The sequence below is a fragment of the Pimephales promelas genome, chromosome 11, assembly GCF_988280905.1.
Source record: "Pimephales promelas chromosome 11, fPimPro1.hap1.1, whole genome shotgun sequence".
NCBI classification, from domain to species: Eukaryota; Metazoa; Chordata; class Actinopteri; order Cypriniformes; family Leuciscidae; genus Pimephales; species Pimephales promelas.
In genome coordinates this window covers 9,536,811-9,554,069 of record NC_142779.1, presented here as the reverse complement: position 1 = coordinate 9,554,069, position 17,259 = coordinate 9,536,811, and the positions used below count along the sequence as shown (strand labels likewise).

At 36.2% G+C, this 17,259-nt stretch overlaps 1 protein-coding gene and 1 long non-coding RNA gene across 4 annotated transcripts; one reads left to right on the top strand and one right to left on the bottom strand.

Moving 5' to 3' along the window:
* Positions 1–717: 717 nt before the first annotated feature.
* LOC120461832 (uncharacterized) lies at positions 718–3,948 on the bottom strand. The gene is made up of 2 exons (XR_005618252.2): positions 3,816–3,948; positions 718–1,834 (listed from the first exon to the last, which is right to left on the bottom strand). It is a non-coding gene; the product is annotated as an uncharacterized LOC120461832 (long non-coding RNA).
* On the top strand, positions 3,941–16,978 carry sufu (suppressor of fused homolog (Drosophila)). 3 transcript variants are annotated; one of them, XM_089116929.1, is made up of 13 exons: positions 3,941–4,267; positions 4,515–4,649; positions 6,047–6,183; positions 6,375–6,517; positions 6,750–6,835; positions 7,561–7,633; positions 8,444–8,597; positions 8,728–8,830; positions 12,421–12,459; positions 12,965–13,099; positions 13,558–13,696; positions 15,774–15,842; positions 15,931–16,978. In XM_089116929.1, the coding sequence occupies exons 1-13, from the start codon at positions 4,116–4,118 to the stop codon at positions 16,018–16,020; spliced, it is 1,455 nt and encodes a 484-aa protein (XP_088973055.1). In that variant the 5' UTR covers positions 3,941–4,115; the 3' UTR covers positions 16,021–16,978. The 3 variants fall into 3 exon arrangements, with proteins under 3 accessions (XP_088973055.1, XP_088973054.1, XP_088973056.1); XM_089116928.1 differs by having other exon boundaries at positions 8,441–8,597; XM_089116930.1 differs by lacking the exon at positions 12,421–12,459 and having other exon boundaries at positions 8,441–8,597.
* Positions 16,979–17,259: the final 281 nt, after the last annotated feature.

The following is a 17,259-nucleotide window of genomic DNA, read 5'->3' as shown; positions in this document are numbered from 1 at the left end:
ACTTCTTACCGTACACTAAGTTACAATGATTTTGATATATTTAGTGAGATAAATTGTTTAGATGTTGTGCTCCAATAAATGTTTACAAATCATTCAAAGCACCTTCCTGTGTTCTTTGCTTTTTATATATTTGTTTATTCATAATTTTTAAGTTTTAGTATATACAGACACTCTGGGTGTGCTTATCAAATGAACAAAGTCTGTCCACTGCTTCCGGGATCCATGGATGTCCTTTTTCAAGTTCTGGTGAACTAGTTAACAATAACATATAGGTCAAATGTTCAGCAGTGCCTTTTAGATGGTTCATTATATGTTTTCATCTTATATCTCTAGGTTTGGTTATACATGGTCAGATTTTTTCAAAAAAAGCCAGTGAGCTGACGTATCATATGCAAACGATGCACTGACTCCCACGCTTTAACCAAAGGCATGCCTTATCTCTTATTCCTAGCAAATGACTCAGGATCAATTCCTTGGAAATCTGGAGTAATGTAGACTTTCCCAAAACAACTAAAACCTGTTCAAATATCAATGACCCAGTCTTGGAGTGGTATTAGTGGCTTCTCCTAGAATCTTTATGATAATAGCTCATTGTCGTTTCAAAATTGTGTTATTGAAGGGTTATTTGCAAATGTATTTATTTAGTTATGTTATGTTTTCCTTGTTAGCAATAACAAACATTGTTATAAAAAGTTTATGTGTAAAAGTGTAAAGAAGTTTGTTTTTTTACATATCGAAAACAAATACATTATATTTGTATCACAAAGTACAGTCTCATGGACACTTTGAAGATGGGAATATGATAACAGTATACAGTATGTACGGTATATGTTTCACTGGGATTTTTTTTTTCACTCGGATTGAATTAAATGTGAAATTTTGAAGTACAATAACTAGTATTTTTTTTAAGTAAAACTCCAATAATCTTTGAAAAAAACTTCATTTTTTATACAGTGGTGTGTAAATAAGAAAAACTGTAGAGTGTCAAATTAAATTGTGGTTAAATAAAGAATCAGATCCAGAACAGATCCAATACAAATATATATATATAAATTATATTGATATTGTATAATGACATTTTTGTTATTCTTAGAGTGGATTTTGTACAAGTAATTGCAAATATCACATTCTATACATCTAGTTTCATTTCCCAAACTTTAAGGCCTGGTTTCAGGGCTTAGTTTAACCTGGATTAGGCCTTTGTTCAATTAGGACAAGTAGCTTTTATAAACATGCGGGGGGAAAAAACAATAACACGCTTTCAGTTGCTTTCCGTTAAAACAGCTCAAACATGCATTTTAGTCTGGGACTTAGCTGTGAATGTTCCTGTTTACATACTACACTTACATCATCTATAAATGTAACCACATATTTAAGGGTGAGAATTAAAAACATTCTGAGTGATTATAGATGATATATACATTATTCCTGAGGGTTCCCTCGCACTAAAATCTTCCCGTTCTGAGCTGATCCTCACAGCTGTGCTGGGGTGAGTGCCCTACGCCTGCCTTAGATCCTTTTTCACAAAGTATGGTAGCTCTCAGTACACAGCGAACACTCTTGGAGTTTCCCCCAGTGCAGCTTACCCTTCAGGCTGGTGAACCCTCCTGACCATGCTTCACTGGACATCATGGTGACTGAATCCAAGGACATTTGGCAGAGAAAGCCCATGATTGCTGGTAATACCAAATAGGACTAAAAGAAATTGTTTGGTTTGGTTCATATAGAAGGTGGTACTCTATGTTCAGCTGTATCCTTATAGCTCCTGATGCTTTGTGTGTAAAGAGGCACTGGCCATGGGTCATCCAATGAGGAGCCACCGTCAACATGGAAGCTTGTTTGGATGAAAAAAATAAATAAATTCAGGATATGTCGAACATACAATCTTACAAAATAAACAAACAAAGTAAACATTGAAAAACACACATAATTGGTAAGAAAGCAGTGTTATAGTTCTGATTATATAATTTTGGAAGACTCATTGAAACGGAAATTTCATTAAAACGGCTAAATTGGTAACACTTTACAATAAGGTTAATTAGTTAACAGTTATCTACCTCAATTAACATACATTACCATTTCTTCTACAGCATTTATTAATCTTAGTTAATATTAGTTAACATTTACTAATCATTATTAAAATCAAAAGTTTTATTTGGTAACATTAGTTAACCCACTGCGAACTAATATGAACAAACAACGAACAGCCGTATTTGTATTTTATTAACATTAACAAAGATTAATAAACACTGTAACAAATGTATTGCTGATTTTTAGTTCATGTACATTAACATATTAACATATCACTAATGAACCTTATTGTAAAGTGTTACCGAAAAATGGGTTCCACTTCATATTAATTACTACTTAAGTTTAAATAAATCATTTGATAATGCACCCATTTTGTACAGACATGTTTTTTACATTGTACATATTAAAAAGAATACCTGCATGAAATTAATTAATATCCATACAAGAATTTAAGTCAAAGTGACACATTGAAAACCAAGTACTAGCTACTGCATCTGATTAAGCAATGCAATGTTAATTACTCGCCATGAAAATGGAAAATAAAGCCATTGCTTTTCTGTGGAGAACTACAACACATTACCTGCACAAATGGTATAACAAAGAGTTTTGGTAGCCAAGCACCACATAACATCGACAAGATGTTGTAGCCGTCGTCTTATCAGACATGCCATAAACAGGACTGGTATGAGCATAAATAATCAGTTTTTACAAGCTGGAGTGTAAGTGATTTTCTGGATATATTGGTAATCTTCAAATGCATTCTAAATTCCCTTTATAAGCATATAATAGAGAAGTATATGCCCTTTATCCACACAGACGGATACTGCCATGATAACTTATTTAGTTACAAAATATGATAATATGTTCACTAACAAACAGAGAGATCATATTTTTTAACAATATGCATTATATTATAAGGATAAAATGTGTGTAACATCAGAAATTACTCATTTACGACATGAGGCAGTCAGGCGGCTGTAGTTGTTGCATTTGTGGAAGTTTTAGTATGTCATTACATCACTTTCCAGAACTTATGACATCTTGAGCTTATCGTAGATCAAACAAAGGACAAGATCTAAATCTAAAAAAACAGAGCATTCATAAAAGAATGAGTTACAATTCATCCTTTGATTTTGATAAGCTCATTGTTAATTGTGATGTGCATTTTCAAACGATAGCCTAGCCTACTAAAAGTCTTAATAGTCAATACATATCTCGTCTGAAAAAATGACTTAGGTGATTCAGATAATAAGCCAACTTCCAGCATCATGTCAATAGTTTGTCCAGCAAGTGGTCGGTTCCCACTTTGGAACATATATGATTAACAAACATATTTAGGCATTAGAAATTAATAGTAGCATACATAAACTAAATTAAAAATATTTATGGAAAGTAAAATGCTTAAATCATTGTCATGTGAAAAAATACTAATTCGCGAAACACAAATAAGTAGCCACTAGCAGTAAATGACTGAAACAGTAAACTAAATGACAGAGAAACAAAATCCAAGTATAAATGAAATCAAAATTATAAATTTATAATTTATAAATGCATTATATTATTTGTTTATGTTTATTGGAAAGTTAACAGACTGTGATAAAATGTATTGAATTGGAAGACATAATATATTTATAATTATTCATATTTATACAGTTCATAATAGGCCTACATTATAAAAATAGACAAATTTGTCTTTAAATGTCGCAAAGCTAATACAGAAATAAGAATAAAAGAAACAGTTGTGATCTAATGGCATGTTTCTTATGGATGCCTCTGAGCCCCACCTCTTAATGGATCACAATAGATTCGTCCAAACGCATCACGGCTCTCATATCTCGTCTTTCTAACAGCTGTTCTGATTGGCTCGATCAAGGGTCAGTCAAGGTGTTGGCCACGTCCCCTTTCTGGACATCAAACCACAGAGGAAAACTGCAACAGGGGCAAAACAGAGGGTGAAAAGTGATAGAAATCATATTTCCAATATTAGTGATCGAATCGCCTTTTTGAATCGGAAGTTAAAAAGAACACCTAATTTTCTTGACTTTCGACAACTTTTTCCCACTGTTTGGTGCGGCCGTGTGGGGATGGATGAGATGCGGCCTAGCAGCGGAGCAGCAGCGCACCTCGGCCTCGCCTCGCTCTTTCCCCCGGGATTGCAGGCCATTTATGGGGAATGCAGGCGCCTGTATCCCGATCAGGCGAACCCGCTGCAAGTCACAGCCATTGTGAAGTATTGGTGAGACGTCTGAAGCATTACAGTTTTATGTTGTTGCTTGATACGCAAACATTAAAACAATAAAACAAAACAGAATTTTGCTTGACGAATAGTTTTAACTTTATACTGAATGATACTAGGATACACAAGTTTCAGTAATAACTAAGTTTTAGTAAGCAGAAGCATTACTATTAGGCAAATAACAAACTTTCAAGTGGACTTCTTCATCTTAGTGTTTCACACTTTCCTCTCATAATCCTCTTTTCAGGTTAGGGGGTCCAGATCCTCTGGACTACATTAGTATGTACAGAAACATGGGATGCCCTGGACAAGATGTACCGGAGCATTGGCACTATGTCAGCCTGGGTCTCAGTGACTTGTATGGGGACAACAGAGTTCATGAGTAAGAATGACAGATTATGAGATGTTTACAACTGTTTCATGACATGATAATATTACAGCAGACCAGAAACTTATTATGGTCATAAAGTTTCGTGGTTTTCCACATCAACTCAAGCAGGGGGTCCTCGGCTAAATTGTGATTTTTGATTTAAAAAAATGTGGTTAAGGAAATGTATAAAGAAGAAAGCCAAAATATTAGATGTCATGGATGATTTATGAGTAATCCACTAATTTTTAGGAAGGGGTTAAAATTATAATTTTTACCTGAGATTTGGAACCAAATTTCAGGGAGGTAAAAATGGCTTTAGAAAGATGACAGAATCATTTACATTTTTTTTAATTGGTAGGTTTATTAGTAAAATCTTTTGACTTAGCAATCTATGTTGTATTATTTGCCTATGTGACCATTCAAAAAAAAAAAAAAGCACTTGTGTTTTGCTTGTTTGCATGCCTGTAACTCAAAGTATTAAAGATGTATTAATATCATTCTAAATTTTAATTCTCAGACTTTTCTTTCGTAATATTTAAAGCCCTATATGGTTTAACCCCACAGACATGGGGGTCTCAATGCTGCTCCATGTCCAAATTTTTTTTTTTACCCATTTACAATAGTCGGAAACCAAATGTGGGTTGACAGCTGATACTTAATGTGTTTGAAGAAGAATGTCTGAAAAACAAGTAATACTGAAACTAGAAATGCATCTTGTTATGTCTTATGTATCTCTATCGAAACATTTTCATACAACACATCTCTCTGAGTACCAAAAAAAAAACATTACCAAAGTTTGCATGTCTGTAACTCAAGAAGTATCAAAGATATCTTGCTTAATATCATTTTAGTTAAGTTTTTTTTTTAAATAGCGGTTAAGAATATTTATTGAATATGGCCCCAGAATCTAAAAGGATTTTATGTTAACTTTTTTGAGTTACAAGTATTCTAACTTTGGGCAAAAGTGGCTTTGTCGTTTTTGAACCATCACCGTTGGCATATTAGTCAACAAAGATTGGTAAAGTCAATAGATTTTACTAATAGACCAACCAATCTCTGTGTAAAAATAAAATAATGATGGTGCCGTCTTTCTAAAGTCATTTTTACCACTCTGTAATTTGGCTCCAAATCTCAAGAGCCAAATTACAGAATCATTTGTAACCCTGCTGCTCCACAAAATAGTGGATTACTCTCTAAATATTCCCACATGGCATTTAATATTTGGGGTTTCATCACTATTTGTATTTATATTTGTCTTTCTTCAGAAAAAAAAATATGAACAAAATAGAAAATTAGAGTCTGGCAAGCTTCTGATATTCGGTTGATTTGAAACTGAAGAGTCTGATGTTTAGTTATACGTGAAGAGTTGTGTAGACGTAGGTTTACAGCTGTATTCTGCTTCTTTATAGATTCACAGGTCTAGAGGGCCCAAGTGGTTTTGGTTTTGAGCTCACCTTTCGCCTGAGACGAGAAGCAGGAGAGACAGCACCCCCTACCTGGCCAGCTGAGCTCATGCAAGGCCTGGCTCGATATGTGTTTCAATCAGGTACTGTACCTGAACCCCATCTGAAGGGGTTGGAGTATGAAGTTTTGCAATTCATGGAAGCCTTTCCTTTATAACAGCAAAACAATTTAAAAGCTGTAGTTTTCATGTCGTTTCCAGCTTTAACAGATTTAAAAGTTTTAGTTTACCAGAAATTAAAATAGTCTTCATACAAGTTGTTTTCTCTGTAACAGAAAACACATTCTGCAGCGGTGATCACATTTCGTGGCACAGTCCGTTGGACAACAGTGAGTCTAGAATCCAGCATATGCTTCTGACGGAGGACCCGCAGATGTTGCCAGTTCAGACCCCCTTTGGTCTCGTCAGCTTCCTTCAGGTCAGGCACAACATGCTAGCAGTTTCAACAAGATTGTTGACTGTAGGCTAACATAATTTCTACAGTAATTTATTTTCTTTCTTTTTTTCTTTAGCCCTTGTGATTGGTTCATGATATGTTCATAAAGTCTTCTAAATTCAGTTTTGTATGCCACATTCATTAACCTTGTCCTCCTTTGCATATATCTCCTTGTGATTGGTGTAAATTAAGTTTTTCCTTCTGTGCTCATCAGATTGTGGGTGTTTGCACAGAGGAACTGCAGGCAGCACAGCAGTGGAACGGTCAAGGCATTCTGGACCTGCTGAGAGGAGTGCACATGTGAGTAATCCCACAGCCAGCCACGAGACAGCCCAAGGACACACTCCTGCTTCATTGATGGGGAAACTGTTAAAGAATCTGCATGATGGATTTAACCAGCTGAGAAGCTAAATTATTTTTTTTGATGTATTACTTTGTCTCTTTTTTCTTGCTGAAAATATAGATGGGTGTCTGGATATTTTCCTACAAGCAAATGTGAAAATATGTTTGTTGTGTTACTTAAAGGGATAGTTCACCCAAAAATGAAAATTCTTTCATCATTTTCTCACCCTCAAGTTGTTCCAACCCTCTATGTGTTTATTTGTTCTGCTGAACACAAAGGAAGATATTTGGAAGAATGTTTTAATCAAACAGATCTCAATCCCCATTGACTTCCATAGTAGGAAAAAATACATACTATGAAAGTCAATGGGGATTGAGATCTGTTTGATTAAAACATTCTTCCAAATATCTTCCTTTGTGTTCAGCAGAACAGATAAACACATAGAGGTTTGGAACAACATGAGGGTGAGTAAATGATGATAGAATTTTCAACCCTTTAATGCTGTTTCTTTTCTACTCTTGCTGAGGCATTTTGGGCATTGTAGATAAGAGTACTGTACTTTGAATGCTGTAACTCTAGTAAGTGAGTGAGGAACTTTCGTTTGTTCTGAGATGCTTTGTGCTGTTCTTGTTTTTTATTAATTCTGAAATGATTTTTGTCATTTTTGCTGTTTTGTTTGCAGTGCTGGGGGTCCATGGTTAATCACTGATATGAGAAGAGGGGAAACCATATTTGAAATTGATCCACACTTGCAAGTAAGGTTTTCTGTTGTGTGCTTGTTCACCCACGATTCTGCTTAGTGCTCCAGGATATATATTTGTTTATGCTCATTTTACACTGTTTTGGAGTCACAATAGCTGCATTTATATGATAATAAATAAATATATATATATTTCAAAATGTAATTTATTCCAAAGCTGAGTTTTCAGCAGCCATTACTCCAGTCTTGGCTATAATCTATAAACGGATTAAAATCCCACCCACTTTGAAGCGGTACTAACTGCAGTGGAAAAGCAAACCGCGCTAAAGCGAACCGCGCAGTGGAAAAGCGTAGTGAGCCGAACTGTGCCGTGCCGAACCGTATTGAGCCGTACCAGCAGTGGAAAAGCAAGCACAATTACAGACTGCACCTTTAATATTGGTGGAACTGTTTTTTTCTGTGAATTATTCTTTAAAACAAAGGGTTTTGTTAACAATGTAGCCTTTTTAGATACTTGACTTTGTGAAGTTTACCCAAACTAAAATTGTAATTTCCTATTGTGTAAAAAAAAAAAAAAAGAGGGCAGAGGTGCAATATATTAATTTTAACTCTCTCAAGTAATGAATGATTATCATTCCTGGTGATTAAGGTCATCTTAAAAAGCGCACACTGTGATGTTTCAGGAGTGATGCAGCATGGGAAAGGTGGAGTCTGGAGTGTAATTAAGTCTTTGGCTGTTAAACTCAACACCTCCACCTGCTGTTAGTCCTTCGCCCCTTTCGCTCTCTGTTCCGAGACGGACACATGTCCAGCCATGCTGCGCCCCTGCTGATTTGTGCGTGTGTTGATTGCTCATTCCAAGCAGGAACGAGTGGATAAGGGCATAGAGACGGACGGCTCGAACCTGAGCGGTGTCAGTGCCAAGTGTGCCTGGGATGACTTGAGCCGACCTCCCGAGGACGAGGACGACAGCAGGAGCATTTGCATCGGGTCACAGCCACGCAGGCTGTCCGACAAAGGTGAGGAGTTCTAAGGACAGACTCAGACCAATTCAAAAACAAGACACCGAACCCAGTATTCTTCAGAGATTGTTGTATTTGCTCAAATTACTTTGTCGTTGTGTCAAGTATTTGTGTATTGTTCATACAGACACTGAACAGATTAGAGAAGCCCTGAGGAAAGGACTGGAGATTAACAGCAAGTCAGTCCTTCCTCCCATCAGCAGTCAGAGGCACAGTCACGACCGGCCACAGTAAGTCCTGCCCTTTCATGACAATCAGAGCTTCAGGACTGTGTGATTATACTGGTCGAGCAGATGTATGGTTTACCCAGAGCTGTGACCTTAATTCTGGAAGTAGCAGGTTGAGGCGTTTGTTTCAGGACACCAAACTGTCTGGTTTGCTATGCCACCTGTTCGGGACTGGGTAGCATCCTTATGGTTTGTGGATAAGAGAAAAAAGATGTTTGGCGCCAGGGTTAGGTGATGTGACTCTATGTACGTGGTGTGAAAAGTGTCACCAGATAAATATTTTGCTATATCGTTTATAGTTTATAGCACACAGGGCTTGGAGATTATGATTATAGGTGCTGCGAATCATGAAAAGTGTTTAAGTTCGTATACGTCTACTGCTATTGCATTATAGTGCAGTCGTTGAGCATTGTAACCAATCACAGACATGTAAATTATTAGTAGGGCTGGGCAATACTGGGCAATTGATTTCTTGATTTAAGTCAAGCGTCATTTTGATGAACTAATATTGATTCTTAAATCCCAAGATTAGTCTTTTAGTCGATGTTCTTTTTAGTTGATGCTTGAACAAAACTGCACTAAACTTTATTTGTAACAAGCCTGCTATCCAGTAATTACAAGTGGAACTCAAGTGAACCAATCATATCTTCAACTGTACTGTTAGTTATACCATGTAATAAACATGAATGAACATTAGAAGGTATAGTCAAAGAAACTTACTGAAAGGTATCATGTCTCATGTAATGGCTTAATCAGTGTTTTACCACGGAAAAATTAAATAAATCCATAAATTACCTGACATTAAAAAGATACAACAAAGATACATCTCAACAGCCAATATAAACGGCAAGAGAGAGAAGTGTGACAGAACTCTACAAAGTTAACTGATCATGATATTATGTGGTACAGGACTGTTATATAAGATTTTAGTCATGCCGCCCACTCCTATTTGGTGTACACTGCAGTTAAAAATGGCTTTTAAGCAGGCATGCAATTTTAAAGGAGTTAAAGGAATGAGTTTCATGAGCTTTGGTTGGTCCAGCATAACAGCTGAATATGATATACCATTTGGATGTGGATAATTACCTGCAGGTACTATTCAGACACAGCCTGTCCCTTCGATCTTTGTGCTCACGAGTGCTGACTCTGGCCAGCTGACCTGCTGTTGTACAGCATACTATTACTTGCTCAGGAAATTAGCTTCAAGTGCCGATAGTCTGCCAGTATAAATATGCTTCTGAATCAGGTCTGTATTTTACTGTACTCCTAATAATTTCAATTTTGCGACAAATCAGCAATTGAGCGCATGCTACTTTATTTTTAAGGCCATGATGGTAGCACTGCAATTACCTGGGGTGACTGTTTAAAGCACTCCATCCTTATCTCATTAAATGCTGTGCAATCCAGATCATCTTTTTCTGGGTTAATCTCACTATCCTGTTGTCTACACCCTCTTGTTTTGCTCAAGGACCCCTGCTAGTTGTAGCCCAGCCAGATTCAAACATACATCCTGGAGTGTCCTCTGCAGTTGCCTGATCCAAATAATCATAATGAATGAAAAACATAATGCTAAATTCAAGAATATTTTGAATTTTAAGAATATAAGAATTTTTGCAAACATTGATTCTGTTGAAATTCTTTCACCCATATACAGTATGTGGTAGTAATTCTGTCTGCTTGTCTGCCTTGAGCAGTATTTGTCAATAAGTTATAAAGCTTAAAGCAGGGTTCATAGTGTTTAAAGTGCTTGAAATACTTGAATTTGACTTTATGAAATTTAAATACTGGAAAGCCCTTTAAAAAGCCATATTGATGAAAAGGTAGTTGAAAAGTCCTTGGATTATTAAAAGACAATATATGTGAAATTTTTGCTTAATTTTATTGATCTTTGAATACAAAATTAACACTGCAGCCATTTTGCATGCCTATGAGCGTGATCGTGATCATAAATATCTATGTATATGAAAGTGTTCTGATTTAAAAAAAATCAGTTGATTTATAAATTAATAAAGAAAAATCTTTCTCATAGGATCCCTTCAGTGGTTAAAGTTGCCACAGTCATTGCATGTGCTGCACAGTTTGTACCATTTTGTTTTATTAGTCTATTTACCTTTTTTAGAATTTGAAAGATATTCTTCAAAAAATTAGATCTCTGATTGTAGTCCTTTAAACCAATAATGTAGTCTTTAAAAAGAATTTTATTACAGTATGTCGCTATGTGTTCTATGCAATTGATTCAGTATTGGTGTTGTGGTGAATATGAAATAATGAATGTTCCCTGTAGTATTATTGAGCATTTTAGAATGAGGTTCTGTTCACACTGCTGGAAAAATGTAAATTATTTGATTCCTGTATTTTATATACAGTTCTGGAAAATATTAAGTGACCACTGCATAATTAGCAGTTTCTCTGGATTTATATATATATGCTACTTTAACTAGCACTTTAACTAGATAACTACTTTATCTACTGAAAACATTTCTACCAAATTAAAAAAAAAATTGTCATTTATAGCATTTATTTGCAGAAAATGACAACTGGTCAAAATAACGGAAAAAGATGTGTTCAGACCTTGAATAATGCAAAGAAAAGCGAAAAAGTTTATATTAATTTTAAAAATTTTACAAAACACTAATGTTATACATTATAGTTCAGAAATATTTGGTGGAATAACCCTGATCTCCACTCACAGCTTTCATGTATCTTGACTAATTATCATTCGGTCACACACTGTTGGGCAACTTTATGCCACTCCTGGCCCAGCAAGGGTAGGCAATACTTTTCATAAACTCTTGGTTATACTGGTTGAAACTCTCTTCACATCCTGATAGCACTCAATAAGCTTTCTGAATGCAGTGATTGGATGTCCTTCCTGCCTGTCAACCAATGTGTTTCCATACCTCCGCTCACCCTGCTTTGCAGACATCACACGTCATCAGTTATTAGACCGACTATCGCAGAGCAACACAAACAGCAGCCACCTTTTACAGTTCTTCCTGAACCAAAACAACAAGCTTTCACACCATAACTACTGTTATTAAGAAATGGCAACCTGTGAAGTTTTGCTGTTCACGTCCTCAGACTTGGATTTATGAAATAAACCTGCAGCAGTCAGGTGGTACAAGTCAGCGCTCTACAAGATGTTTACCCTCATTATTATTTTATTGTTTTTATGTGCTTTGAGAAATGAGGTAATTTCACTCTTGCAGACGCTTCTGTGTACGTTCCGTTCATATATTTTAATGAAGAGTGGCTTTGGAGATGCTCTGAATGGAGGGTGGGATGTTATGCTTTCAAAGCTAGCTTGCTATTGCTAGCCTCTACAAAATAGCCTACCCTGCCTTAATTGTATCTTTAATGTGACTTATGTAATCAGTTGATCAACTTGCTTTAGAGTAGCAACTGAATTACCAAATTTTAAATATGTAGATTTATTTAAAGGAGCTCTTCAATTCTCTTAAAAGAGGGAAGAGTTTACTTTTTTTCTGTTCTAAGTAGCTAAAATTATCAATAAAATTGATTTGCCATTAAGTAGTGGTAAATGCATTTATTTTCTTCGCTGTGGTACAAATCTGCCCCTAATTTCTCCATAGACAATCAGTTGGACATTTCCAGACCCAGCAGATATCAAGGTAAGAGCCAACTACGAGTGAAACTGAAACAATTTCTTCAGCAAATGGGACAGTTCTTCTTTATTCCACTTTGAAAATGGGTGTTCAGTAGAGTGTCTACAAGTTAGTTTTTGTTAGAACAATGAGGAAAATCAAAGCTCTGCACTGCAATATTTCTGTTTTTTTCACTCCTTTACAGCGGCCTCAAAATGTGTTTGGTCACACAATCTACAAATGTATGAATCGTTGCAGTATCAGTATTTGTACAGTTTCTGGATGTTAAACATAAGTGGATCATGTTCATAGTTAATGCGATGAACGTATTCTTTTAGGACACCTGTATGAAATTGAAAAATTATCTTTGTAGTTGCCATTTGAGGTTTGATATTTCATGATACTAATGCGTTGACCGTTTGATTGTGCTTTAAGTGTCCAAACATACAAATTCGACATCACATTTCGAATTGATTTGTTAAACACTTAATTCGTTTTTTTCTTTATTTACATTTTCCCATCTATATCCCAGGAGTCGTAAGGACAGTCTGGAGAGCGAGAGTTCGGCTGCTATCGTCCCTCACGAGCTGGTGCGAACACGTCAGCTGGAAAGTGTGCACCTGAAGTTCAACCAGGAGTCTGGGACACTTCTCCCACTGTGCCTCAGGTAGGACATACACTGTAGGAAGCTCCATTTGCCACATTTTATTTTCTCAAAATCCATTTGCTGAGGCCTTAACTTAAAGAGGGGCCAGGGGTTTTACTCCGAAGTAAAAAACAAAAGTACACATGTACTGGTGTGCCGATGTGCACTTTGTTTGTAAAACTAATACATTGGTAATATGAACAAACTAAACTCGCTGAAAAGATAACAGCTTTGATTTTGCTGGCTCTAAAAGAGTGGGATATGAGTTTTATGTAATCTCCTTGTTTGGACAGAAACAGAGACGAGGCTCACAGAGAAGCCTTTGTTTAAAGTCCAAATGAGAGCAGGGAGAAAATGAACATCAGGTTGATTATAGTTTTAGCCTTTGATATTTTGCGCTTGCTTTAAGAGATACAACGCTTATCAATGGTTATGTAAATGATTCATTCAGCTTTTTTCTTTATAACCTTTTCTTGTAGAGGTCGGCTGCTTCATGGCCGACATTTCACATATAAAAGCATTAATGGAGATACAGCAATCACCTTTGTATCCACTGGGGTGGAAGGGGCTTTTGCCACAGAAGAGCATCCGTATGCGGCACATGGACCATGGCTACAGGTAACAGACACACATTACTGTTAAATCCCTTAAAGGGGCCCTGTTATGCTTTTTAAAGGGATACTCCACTTTTTTTTTTGAAATATGCTCATTTTACAACTCCCCCAGAGTTAAACTGTTGAGTTTTACCTTTTTTTGAATCCATTCAGCCGATCTCCGGTTCTGGCAGTAGCACTTTTAGCATAGCTTAGCATACATCATTGAAGTGCACTAGACCATTAGCATTTCTCAGAAAAAAAATTACCAAAGTGTTTCGATATTTTTCCTATTTAAAACTTGACTCTTCTGTTGTTACATCATGCATTAAAACCGACGGAAAATGTAAAGTTGCGATTTTCTAGGCTGATATGACTAGGAACTATACTCTCATTCCTGCGTAATAATCAGGAAACTTCACTGTCGTAGCATGAGTGCAAAAGGCGTAATGTTATGACGCAGCGCCTGAAAATAGTCCCCAGCTTCTAACGTGACCGGGACTAAGTTTGTGTATTCATTGCGCCTGCTGCACTCATGGTACGGCAGTGAAGTTTCCTGATTATTACGCAGGAATGAGAGTATAGTTCCTAGTCATATCAGCCTAGAAAATCGCAATTTTATATTTTCCGTCTGTCTTACCGCACGATGTAACTACAGAAGAGTTCAGTTTTAAATAGGAAAAATATCGAAACATTTTGGTAATTTTTTTGGGAGAAATGCTAATGGTCTAGTGCACTTCAATGATGTATGCTAAGCTATGCTAAAAGTGCTAATGCCAGAACCGGAGATCGACTGAATGGATTCAAAAAAGGTAAAACTCAACAGTTTAACTCTGGGGGAGTTCTAAAATGAGCCTATTTCCAAAAAAAGTGGAGTATCCCTTTAACAATTTCAACATTCTTTAGTGTGCAATGTTGCGGTTTGAGAATGAGAAAAGTTCTGCAAAGTTACAGAGCACAAAGTCCATTCCAAATGGAGTAAGAACTGATTCTGAAATGCCCTGGTTGTAGTCTTTCTTCTTGGGAACATACATGTCACAATATCCCTTATTTAAGGTATTCGCAAAGAAAAAAGAGGCGAGGCCTGGTTGAGTTGTGTTAGTAGTGTGTTAAAACTTGTGTTTATGGTAAGGGGAGTGACATTTCCAAAATGTGCTCGAAGTGGTCCAGCCGACCAATCAGGAAAAAGGGGCAGAATTAAACAGAGCTTTACTGACAGACTGGGAGGAGAGTTGCTGCAATAATGTAAAATATGTGAAAAATGTGTACACATTTTCCACAAACAAAATCAAGGGCATAATAGGTAGGGGTCGACCGATATGTGATTTTCAGGGCCGATACCGATTATTACAGATCGAGTAGACCGATAACCAATATTTTGAACTGATATATAGCCTATGTCTGGTGTAAAAATGTTAGTGTCAAAATTAAAAATAACAAAGGGTTTTTGACAAATACTTTCTTTAAATGATTTTAAACATATCTTTAAATCTGAGAACTGTTAATAATAATAACCGAAAAAAATGTGTAGGGAGCACATTTTATAAAACTTACAGAATCTTTTTTAATGGTTATATTAAATTTTAGTAATCAAAAAGTATTTCTAATTAATTGAAATCATCAAACCTATTCAATTTATTTACAGTTTAACAAAAAAATATTTAGGGCCCTACGAAAAAACAAACTTTTATTTTGACGGATTGCCTTGGAGATCTTTGAGTTTCTGTGTGTTTAGGATATGACGATAACTTTTCTCAGTTGAAGCATTAAAAAGCTCATGAAGTGACTAATCGGCTCTGGAGATGATGTTTATGTTTTAATCATGTCCTCATATAATGATGCAGCTGAGGCTGAAAACCCGTCTGCGCCATTCATTTAGAGACATGCAGGATTCATATTTAAATAACGTTAGTCTTTTTGCGGTTTGGTGTTCGATTTGATTTGTACTGACCTGCTTTTTATTATTACAAAAAGTTGACAAATCCTATGACATTCCGTTTTTAATGACGATGCGGATAATCGGTCGACCCTTAAAAAGAGGTCCCCTTCAAAATGTAATGTTGTTCCTTATGTGTGACCTTGTTCTGATCTCCTTCATTTAGATATTACTTACTGAGGAGTTTGCAGATCAGATGCTAGCTGACATTCAGGATTTGTGCACCCGTGAAATGGTAAGGTTCTACATACACCTCACGTTAAGTGATTTTGTAAACTTTAGATTATTTTAACACGCTGTCTATCTCTTTACCCCTTACCCAGTCTAAGCTGCCGAAGGAGTACAGCTGGCCCGATAAGAAGTTAAAGATCTCCGTCCTGCCTGACACGGCGTTTGACAGCCCACTGCAATAAGACTGGGAGCTCACTGTCCCCGATTACAAACCCACATCTCCAGAAAGGAGACCAACTCTTTTGCCAGACGCATGTGCCTATAGACGGCTGAAGGAAACAGACTTTCAGATGCTTCCCCCCTTCCCAGAGAGCATTGTAAATGTACAACATTTTGTACATTTTGTCCGTTATACCACTTGTCTTTGTATTGGTCTACCTATTTACTCATAAGGAAGCTTAAAAAAAATAGCGATTGTTTTTCTGGTTTGTTTCAAAAGACACATTACATTTCTTATTCTGCAGCACTAGACAATGTGCAAGCACTGGTGCCTTTATTCACCTTTGAATGGACTGAAGTGTCATTTTGAGAAAGTCCGCTCTTCTAAATCCTGTTTGTAATGTGAAGGAAAGCATATTAAGGAAAAGGCCTTTTTTTACCATGTTTATCTAAAACATTCTGTTATGTCTGAGTATCTGGTTTTACTCAATTTAAATATATAAGATACAGTAGTGTCTATTTAAGGTTGATGATCTTAAGGTCTTAATTAAGTTGTAGTCATAAGTGGTTAGTCAGTTCACCTACACAATACCAAAGCCTGCACAATATGGGTGTTTTTAAACTGTCTTATGTAAAGTTGAGAATCATAAATTAGTTCCCTGATCTTGGTTTTATTTTATTGTTATTTTTAACTATTTTACTTTTCCTTTGACTATATGATTGCATTCCATGTCTTTATAGGGAAGCAAACAAACTGGTTCCTGAATGGCAATCAATTTTCTAGAATGTGCTTTTGTGATTTTTAAATTTTGGGAAATGTGCTCAATAATATAGGTCAAAGGTGTAAAAAAAGAACCTTTATTTGTGCTTTTTAAAAGAGGAATTTAATTAGAGTGTACTGGTGTTTTTTATATTCTGGAGAATCACTACACTGCCTGTGGTTTTGTTACCCTTAAGTGCATTAAACTTACAGAAAATCGGGCTGTTTGCGTTCATTTTTATTACACAAGTCTGACTGTTTGTGCAAAGAATACCTATTTCCCATTTACCGGTAATTATATACTTTTTTATGATGACAACTCATGATTCACATCTAAGTAAAAACATTTTGTGACCAAGGCACCAAAATTCCTCATGGAGAGGCAAGCCTGTCTCTGACCTTTAGAATTGTATGCCCTGTATTTTGATGCTGTCCCTTCAAGATGCACATGTAAATGCCCTTTTTGCATGTGATATAATAAACAGCACTCTAGTGGGCTGTT

What these genes read in the sequence shown, in the direction of transcription:
- sufu (XM_089116928.1), top strand. Translation starts at nt 4,116, where the DNA reads ATGGATGAGATGCGGCCTAGCAGCGGAGCAGCAGCGCACCTCGGCCTC. An exon ending in TCGATATGTGTTTCAATCAG is followed by an intron (nt 6,184 to 6,374) that starts GTACTGTACCTG and finishes TCTCTGTAACAG; the next exon opens with AAAACACATTCTGCAGCGGT. An exon ending in CACATGGACCATGGCTACAG is followed by an intron (nt 13,697 to 15,773) that starts GTAACAGACACA and finishes TCCTTCATTTAG; the next exon opens with ATATTACTTACTGAGGAGTT.